The sequence below is a fragment of the Bidens hawaiensis genome, unplaced genomic scaffold, assembly GCF_021521415.1.
Source record: "Bidens hawaiensis isolate Kalapana, Puna unplaced genomic scaffold, B.hawaiensis_p1.1 tig00010569_1, whole genome shotgun sequence".
NCBI lineage: Eukaryota > Viridiplantae > Streptophyta > Magnoliopsida > Asterales > Asteraceae > Bidens > Bidens hawaiensis.
Genome location: NW_027491807.1, coordinates 284,625 through 294,556, shown reverse-complemented (window position 1 = coordinate 294,556; position 9,932 = coordinate 284,625). Strand labels below are relative to the sequence as shown.

The window sequence follows — 9,932 nt, the reverse complement described above, 5'->3', positions numbered from 1 at the left end:
TTATTATTATTGTTATTTTATGATTCGAACTTTTTTACTTTAATTAATTGTACTTTTACAAAAAGTTTAAACAAAGAAAAATGACCACTGACCAGTTTAAAGTTTATTGGTGCAAAAAGATTTTTTTTTTTTTTTTAATATAAAAATCCAATGGATGACATTCCATTAATTCAGCTATGACTCCTACAATTATAGACAGAAAAAAATGGATCATAAAGCTTAATTACAACTTGTGTCACATTCCTTTTACTTTACTTCATTTAACATTGCTGCAATCCATTTATTCGAATCATTAAACTCCATAAATGGCCTCATCAAAACGAACATTTAGAATGTTTGTAGAAGAAGAGCTAGGCATATTCCCACATTTCCTTCTATGGGCTGTTCTTGAATGGATGCTAATCGTCTCGCTTTACCTCGACGGATTCTTCACGTTTATCTCTAACAAATTCGCCAACACATTCGAACTAGACCCCCCGTGCGTGCTATGCACACGCGTCGACCACGCCTTATGTGGAAAAAACCCGAATTTATATTACAATGACTCGATATGTGACTCGCATAAAAAAGACATATCATCCTTAGCTTATTGTCATGTCCATAGAAAGCTTTCAGATATTAGAACAATGTGCGAATCTTGTCTTCTTTCGTTCGCTATTGAAAATAACTCAGATTCGGATAATAATAATAATAAAGAACGAGAGGCGGATGATCGCAAACCGCCCGAGAACAAGGTTAAAAATGTTAATAATAAACCCGAGAGGCCAAGAGCGTATGACCCGAATTTGTGTTCGTGTTGTGGCGAGTCTTTGAAGCCGAAACAACCTACTAAAGAGTATTCTACAAGTTTGTCGAGCCTTCGTGCGTCTTCGTTGATGCCAGGGAGTTCTCCTAGAGCTTCGGCTTTGTTCATGTCTTCTACGCCTCGGGCATTTTCTACGTTAGGGCCCATGGCGTCGCCTAGAGCGTCTTCTGGATTGATGCCGGGTTCTTCTCCTAGAGCGTTTTCTTTATTGTTCCCCACCTCTTCGCCTAGAGCGTTTTCTTCGTTGGCGCCTATGTGTTCGCCTAGAGCGTTTTCGCAAAATCGGTATTTGGAATTCAAGTTTGCAAATGATAATGAACCGGACTTGCCCGAGGAGTATAGCATGAATATGAAAAGTGAGTTTACCTTTACTTACTATGTAAAATTAAAATAGAAAGTGAAGCATGTTATTTATGTAAAATACAAAGTAATGTTTTGGTCAAGGGGCCAATAGGTGATTTTTCCTTTCTTAAATTAAATATTGCTTATTTATTTTACAATATTTAAAAAGTTTTTACAATATTTTTCCTTTCTTAAGTTAAGTTTTATTTATTTTTTTAATAATATTTAAAAAAATTTACAATAATTTTCCTTTCTTACCATGTAACGTTTGTTGTTATTAATGGACATGTGTTTTCTAATGTGTCACATGACACATGTTTGAACGTTTTATCCATACTCAGTTGATACGCTCTATAGTAAAGTGGATGTCTGCAGAACCGAATGTTTGGTGAATTGTTCGTGAATTGTTCTGCAAGAAATTGTCTATGTTATAACCGAATGATTATGAACAAAATATTTGTGTTTGTTTAATTAAACCAAATAACATAAACACAGTTTTGTTCGTTCATTTATGTTTTTATTTAATTTTGTTCATTTATGTCCATTTACATATTAATAGACAATAATTAAATATTATCTTGAAGAGTTATCTAGTTAATGGTTTTATATTTGTTCATTTGTGTTCATTATTTTCGTTTTTGTTCATTTATATTTGTTTATACATGTTCATTTTTGTTTGTTTATCTTTGTTCAGTTATGGTCATTTATGATCGTGAGCTGTTCGTTTAGAAGTTAAAAAAATGAACATAAACAAACAGAATAATGTTCATTTTTTTTTTAAATAAACGAACACAAACACAAAATAATTGTTCGATTAAGTGTCCTTGTTCGCTAAAAGTTAAATGAACGAACATGAATATGTCCTTGTCCGTGTTTGTTCGGTTCATTTACAGGCTTTGTGATCCAAAAGGGGATAGCGGCGCGGCTTGTTGTTCGCTTACCCATTATCCAGATGTAGTTTGGGTTGTGTTAAATGTTAAAAAATTATAAATTACTTAATTTACAGGCCTTACTAAAGTGGTTTTGTACATTAACCGAGAGAAAAGAAATGTAACATTACTCTGGAACAATAATTTAGGAGTAAGTTAGTTTGCCGTTAAAAAAATCCGGAACATTAATGCCATTGTTCTTGCAGATTCTGAAGAAATGATAGAAGATTTAAGCAAAACCTTTAAATCAAATAAGTTCTTTGGGATCCCATTAACAGAAGTAGTTGCAAGTCCTAGATGGGCTGTTAAACCTCCCAAGAAAGCAGTTTCATCAGATAAAGATAAAACTGATTCGGCTTTAGAAACCAACGAAGACGACGAATATTCGCTTATTCAACAACTCAAGAAACAAGTTAGTGACAACAGAAAAACACTTGTCACATTATATATGGAACTTGATGAAGAACGTAGCGCAGCAACCGTTGCAGCCAACAATGCAATGGCTATGATCACTCGGTTACAAGCCGAAAAGGCTGGTGTTCATATGGAAGCATTGCAGTATCAGAGAATGATGGATGAACAAGCTGAGTATGATGAAGAAGCTATTCAAATCCTTAAGGATTTGCTTTTGAAAAAAGAAGAAGATGCGAAGGTTTTGGAAGCCGAACTTGATGTTTATAGAGCGCGGTATGGGGAGATCAAGAAACATGATAGTGATGAGTATGATGAATATTATGACAATTTGCAACCTCGATTGTTTGGTGACAAGTATGAGAGTTGGAGCGTTGCGGATGATCACAATGTTGATGACAAAATGGAGTATCGTGGTGAATCGTCGGTCGATTTTGAGACCGAAAGATGTCAACTTTTTGGGATGTTGAAAGATATTGAAGATCATATTCATTCATCTTCACAAGATTATAACCAAGATGATATTAAAGGTACATATGTAACACTCATTTGAGTTTTTTTTTTTTTTTCATTTTACTTGTTATAAGTATGATTAATACCAACATAAAAATAATCGAAATAGACATCTTGACTAAAAAAACTACGAAAATAGCCTTGACTTTTTTGAATTACAATTATTTTCCTTCTCTCGTGCTAATTTTCGACCTCCTGTGCCAAAATGACAAACTTTGGTTAAGTAGTAATTTAACAAATTCCATGCTACATGGTTATTTTGATAATTTTTTCTGTCAACATGGCTATTTTAGTGATTTTCGTTATTAATATAATAAAGGGACATAAGGCTATGTGCAGTGGATGGGCTACAATTGGGGCGAATTGTGACACGTGGCGCCCAGCCAGCAAAGAGGGCGAATTTGTTTTTAGGGTGTAATGGTGTAGGGGCTACAAGTTTGGCCCACAGTATCTTTTTTTAATATTTTATTTTTATAATTAAACTAATCAAATAAAAACCAATTTATTTAAATAATTAAATAAAAATGCATTAAAATTAAAAAGAAATACAAAAAAAATAACTAAAAAAATACATAACTAAAAATATAAAAAAAACATATAGCTCGGTTGGCGTACATGTTTAGGTTCGGGTCGAGAAATTGAAACAGTTATCTCGGTTGGTTTAGGTTCATCAGGTTCCATTGTAAGTTCACGCTCGGTTGGTTTTGCGAACCATGGTGTTGACCAAGAGGAGGGAATGGGTGGTTTGGGTTGTTTCTAGGATTCTTTTGCATATACATATATACACACACACAACATATATACATATACATACACACACAACATATATACATATACATATACATATACACACACAACATATATACATATACATATACATATACATATACATATACATATACATATACATATACATATACATATACATATACATATACATACATGTTGGCCCCACCAAGAAGAACAATTCGCCGGACAAGTTAATGTCGCCCCCCCACATTTCACCCCACAATTCGCCTAGGGGGCGGTGTTCGCGCCCCAAATCCCCCACTTTTCGCCCCTTTTCTCGCACACTACACATGGCCTAAGTGTAACACCCATTTGAGTTATTTATTTCATTTTACTTGTTATAAATATGATTAATATTTAATACCAACTTAAAATCATCAAAATAGACGTCCTGACTAAAAAAACTACGAAAATAGCCTTGACTTTTTTGAATTACAATAATTTTCCTTCTCTCGTGCTAATTTTTGCACGCATGTGTCAAAATGACAACTCTGGTTAAGTAGTAATTTTATTTATGGCTACATGGTTATTTTAATAATTTTTTCTGTTAACATGGCTATTCTGGTGATTTTCCCTGTTAAAATATGTATTGGTTATGGTTGACACGTACATTGATTGACAGGTGATGGAGACAACGCTACACTTAGGCGAGAGGTGAATCAATTGAGAGAGAAGTTGGCAGCTATTGAAGCCGAGAGTGGATTCTTGAAGCACACAGCAATGGCACTCGAAAAGGGTGATGAAGGAACAAAACTTCTAACGGAGATAGCAGAACATTTAAGAAAATTTCAAAGTTAACTTAAGTTCACTTTTAAATGAAGTGATTCAAATTTTAGACACAAAACTTTAGATTAACCCTAAAAGTGGTGAAATTGTCATAATTTGTTTGTGTAGAAAACGAGTTTGTTATATTTATACTAGGCCCATTTATCAAAGAATTTTGTAAATTAAGTTTATGAAAACTAATTTCAAGTGGATTTATAAATTTATTATAAAATTTATAGATTAATTATATGAATCGGTTATTGGATTTTAATAATTTCAATTTTCACCTATTGAGCGGGAATAACTTAAACTCAGGAAATGTTTACAAATAGTCCAAATAAACACATTTTTCTCCAGCGATCTCACACTAACCGAAAGCTAACTAGTTTTTGATGACATAGATTGCTTATACGTCAAAAACGTGTCTTCTTACTGCAAATTTTAGTGGCTGATTATGCGGGATTAGCTTTAAGTCAGTGTGAGATCGCTGGGGGAAATACGTTCAAAATATTTCTGAGTTAGAATTAATCATAACTAACAAGTGAAAGTATGAATTATTGAAAACAATAACCCTTGTATGAATAGACCATGTTGTGAATTTAAAAGTAGTAAAAAGTTATTTAATAGGCAATAATATGAATAGATCATTTTGTCATGTTTAAAATTTATAATACCAAAACTATTATAAAGATTTACATAAAAGAATCTTAACAATCAGTTTTGATGAAAATAAAATAAAAATATAATACACATATGTTATTAATAGATCCACCCTCACACTGTTGGACTTTGTGGAGATGAATATTTGTCTAAAATCTAAGAGCATTCTCAATGGATTCTTCATATCCATCTTCATTTCTAAAATTTAGAAAAAACGTTTAAATAATCACTCTAACCCATTCTCTATCTCCAAACCCCATCTCTAAATTTTAGTTAAATGATATAGGAAGCCTTCAAATTTAGAGTTTTGACACAACACTCCATTTCCAATCATCCTTCTATAAATATATATTAGAAATCAATTTATATAGAAAAATAATAATAAGACAAAAGAATATAGAGATGGTAATGGAGAATGGGTTGGGATAGATTATTAGAAAATGATGTATAAATTAAAAAAAATATGTTTTTCAGTTAAATTTTAAAGATGGAGATAGAGAACCTAATATGAATGCTCTAAGCCTTAAGAATTAAAGAATGAAAATGGAGTGAAGTGAGCCACAAAAGTAAGACATGAGGCATGATATATACCATATGATCATGCATAATAGCCAGCCAAGAGTAGACTATCTCACATCACATGCATTGACATTTGCCAACTTTGGGTATTGCATTTTGGGTGGTTCATGATGACAATGTTAAGTTGACTTTCCAAATATATGGACTGAGTTGACAAAGCAAAATCTATCTTGTATTGATTTCAAAAGAAGGCCCAAGGTTTTGAGCAAACGGTTATAATGTTAAATTGACCCTTATAAACAAGAATGTGTGTAGTGTTGTTAGTCCTTATTGTCAAACTAATGGTATTGAATTATTATAACATATAACCGAAGCATGGGATCTTATGTAGTGAACGGGCACACACAAAAAATACTGTCACGTAGGATATTCATTAACCTTTTTTTTCTCAAACACATGTGGTAGTTTAACCAAAGAAATGATTATTTTTTAAAGTTTTTTTTAATGTAAAAGAGACATATTGATTGGTTGGTAAAAAGAATGACTCCACATGCAACAACCCCCCCCCCCCCCCCCCTCTTTTCTTCTGTTGGCGCTTGGCAATGCAATGACATCTCCCCAATTATCAAGCTAATATATTGTTGGAAGTTTTAAGTGTGTGAATGAAGGAAGTGGTGGAAGTGGTAAATGTTTGTCCCACATCGGATTGGGAACAAAATAATGAATGGTTTATAAGGTGGAGCCCTTACATCCATTTGAATTCTTTGTGACATGTTTTACCACAAGTTCTACGCGCGCACCAGGGGTGCAAATTTGGGTTTCTGGACTAGAAAAGAGGACTGATGTGTTAGAGCGTAAAGTCTTACGCACAACTCGGTTGAATTGTTGAATATCAAGTTGTCTCACACCCAACCAAGTTCAAGTACTTACTCGGTGTAAGTGCAGAGCAGTCACAAAAGTTGTGTGACAAGAGGTTCCTAACAAAATTAAATGGAATTGCAATGTGCATAGATAAGTAAATTTGGGGGTCGAATGAATTTCGATAAAAGTTGAGATTAAGATGGTTCAGTCATGTGCATATATGACGAAGTGAGCAAACTCTCATAGTGGAGGGGAGATGAGCAAAGACAAATCCAAATTAACATTGGACAAGCAAATTAGATAGGATTTGTTAAATATGTACGGATGTACCTATTCAAAAACTGATAAAATTTATTGGAAGCATATAAATCTTATTTGGCAACTATTTTTTAGGTGTTCTTTGACGCCACTCTAGAATTTTTACCAGAATATACATCATATGAATACTAGGATATGTAAGCACTATTTAACTTCTAAGTGTTTCATTACCCTTTTATGTATTCTTCTTTCTTTGCTATTTTAAAATAGTAAAATTATTGTTATATCGTCACCTAGTGTTAAGTACTTCACTGCCGTTGCCTGTTGGTCGTATTTTTCATTTATGTTTCTCTAATATATACTTTTATGTCATTTGTAATTTTTTTTTGTTGTAAATGAAAATAAGGATTTTTGTAGCCACAAATCTCACTAAAAACATCTCTGTGTTACGAGATAGAGGAAAATTTATTAGGTTCTAACCCTTTCGAGCCTTACTTTATGAGTGAGATGCGACACTGACTAAGTTTGTTTCTTAGTACTCATTTAAAATAATAATAATAATTATTATAATCATAACAATATAATATATAATTGCCGAGACCTAATATAGTGATGTGACCGATCATTTAAATAACACATAATATAAAAAATAATTAGTTAAATGATAACAAATTAATTTTTATTATATAGAAAAATAATTTTATAGTTTATTTTATATAATCACAGTTAAAGGGTTAAATAACTAAATTTTAATTCTATCCCATGAAGAAATCAAGTGTATGAATATAATTTAATAATTAATAATTGGAATATAAACAAAAAAGTCACTATTAATACTATTGAAAAAGTGCATTTATCCTTTTCAATAGTTTCAATTTTGATGAGTTGTAAATATCAAAACCAGACTAATTTTATTGTTTTTCTTTTGCCTCCTACTCCAATTTTCTTTGACATGTACATCAACCACCCCATATTCTATTTCACACCTTTGTTTTATTCACATTAAATATAATATTTTCTTTAAATTTAGCACTTTCCTTGTAAGGTCGGAGTTTTAATATGCGTATATTCCAACCGGAATCAGTACTTATTCTTTCATATGTATAGATGAAAATATCTGATCAAACCTTATGAACGATTTTATGATTTTATAAGACGAATATTTTCATGCATATGAAAATAAATACGTATTTCCCATCATATAATTCGAGCTTAGGTAATGGTGATTAGTGAGCCAAGGCTTACTTAGGATCCAAGGCTTTTCAATGGAAAAATACACACATAATAATAATAAGAATAGTAATAGTAGTAATAACAACAGCAAATATTAAAATGACAACCATATAATATGTATGTACACTACATAACTTAGATGGCCAATAGTTATCGCAACCTTATTCACATGCCCCTGTTGACCCATATAACAAATTTGTTATGTCCTTTTGTAATTACAACACCAAACAAGCCCTAGTTTAAAATATTATTATCTTAATTAAAGTTGGAAACAAGTATTTAAAATTTAAGGGTTAGGCTACTCTTTTGGACCATTGTATTTAGACCATCTCCAACAGTTTATGGTTTAAACCAGTCACATCACTGCCACGTCAGCTTTCTTAAAAACCACATTTTTTACTCCAACAATACACATTTTCAAACCATCTTTACATTTCCACATAATCACTTACTTTCACATTTATTTTAAATAAGAATTTCACAATACTATAAAATATTTAATTTTTATTTAATAAATAGCAATATAATAAAATTTTAGTAAAAAATAAATAAACTAAAATATAACAAATAGATAAACAAAAAAAATACATAATTTAACCGTTGTAAAATAGATGATAAAATCGTTAAAAAAATAGCCGTTAAACTTGTCGTTACGTAAAAATTAGACAAAGGCCCCGTTTGTTTTTTTAGAGATTTAAGTCTAAATCTGAATACCACATCTGAATGTTAAGAGGTGGTTCAAATGTCTGAAATCTGAATCATTAAGAGCTGGAGGCTAGAGACGAACCTCTAGTTGTCGGAGATGGAGTCTAGTCTCCGGGTTAGAAGTTAATGGAGGCCGGAGACAAACGTATGTTTTTTTTGGGTTAAGAGGTTTTCAGACCCACTAAAAGCTCTTATTGGTTCAGATGCTATTAAGACGCTGAACCTCTTAATGCCAGAAAAAAAACAAACAACCCCACGTCTGAATACGTCTAACCGAATCAGACTTTTTCCTCTATTCAAAGAAAAGAGGCAAAAACAAACAGGGCCAAACACAAAAAATACATAAATTTTAAATAAGTATAAAAAATATATAAGTATAATATTTAATGTTTATAGATATAAATATGGGGTGAAAAATATAGTGTGATGGCCCACAAATGATGGTTTTTGTTGGTTTGAAAAACCAAACTTAGAATATGGTTTTTGGTTTAAACCAAGTCCTCCATTGGTTTCTTGGTTTGAACCAAGCCAAAACCATCCAATGGAGATGGTCTTACAAACCATAACATATGTCTTGCATGTATGATGTGATGAAGACTGCACCACCAATGAATGAGTCAACATCCGATTAGTTAAATGGGAAAACATGTTTCATGACCCAAACAACCCTAAGTATTTAAAATTGCGGTCACTAATTATTTAAATAAGGATACAATTTAAATTTTAACCTAAACCACCAACAATTTAGGTCACTCTTAACTTAGGTAAGATATTAGGGCCAACATATGGTATGGAAAATTGTATTGGTTTGATGTTAAATCCAATTCTATGGCTATGGTATGCTTACATGGAAATCAAATTCTCAAGTTGAAGAAGAAACTCATCACCAAGTACTAAATTTATTTTGGAGTTCTTAAAGCATTTACATTCATGAATGTTGGCATACATGTGTATCAATTTTTTTATGGTTGTATATTTATTCTGACTTTTGATTAATATAAAAGAATATAATGATGCTATTTGCTAGTAATTTATGGAAGAGTCTTTAATAATTTTTATATATTATCATATTATAAATTGTTACAAAAAAGACCTAAAATACATTTATAGCAGGAGAACTAAAAGGTTTAGGACATGTAAAC

At 31.8% G+C, this 9,932-nt stretch overlaps 1 protein-coding gene across 1 annotated transcript; it reads left to right on the top strand.

The window, feature by feature from the left end:
* Positions 1-152: 152 nt before the first annotated feature.
* LOC143535551 (putative myosin-binding protein 5) lies at positions 153-4,619 on the top strand. The gene is made up of 3 exons (XM_077029774.1): positions 153-1,161; positions 2,283-3,017; positions 4,412-4,619. Exons 1-3 carry the CDS (start codon positions 306-308, stop codon positions 4,585-4,587), a joined length of 1,767 nt encoding a protein of 588 aa, XP_076885889.1. The 5' UTR covers positions 153-305; the 3' UTR covers positions 4,588-4,619.
* Positions 4,620-9,932: the final 5,313 nt, after the last annotated feature.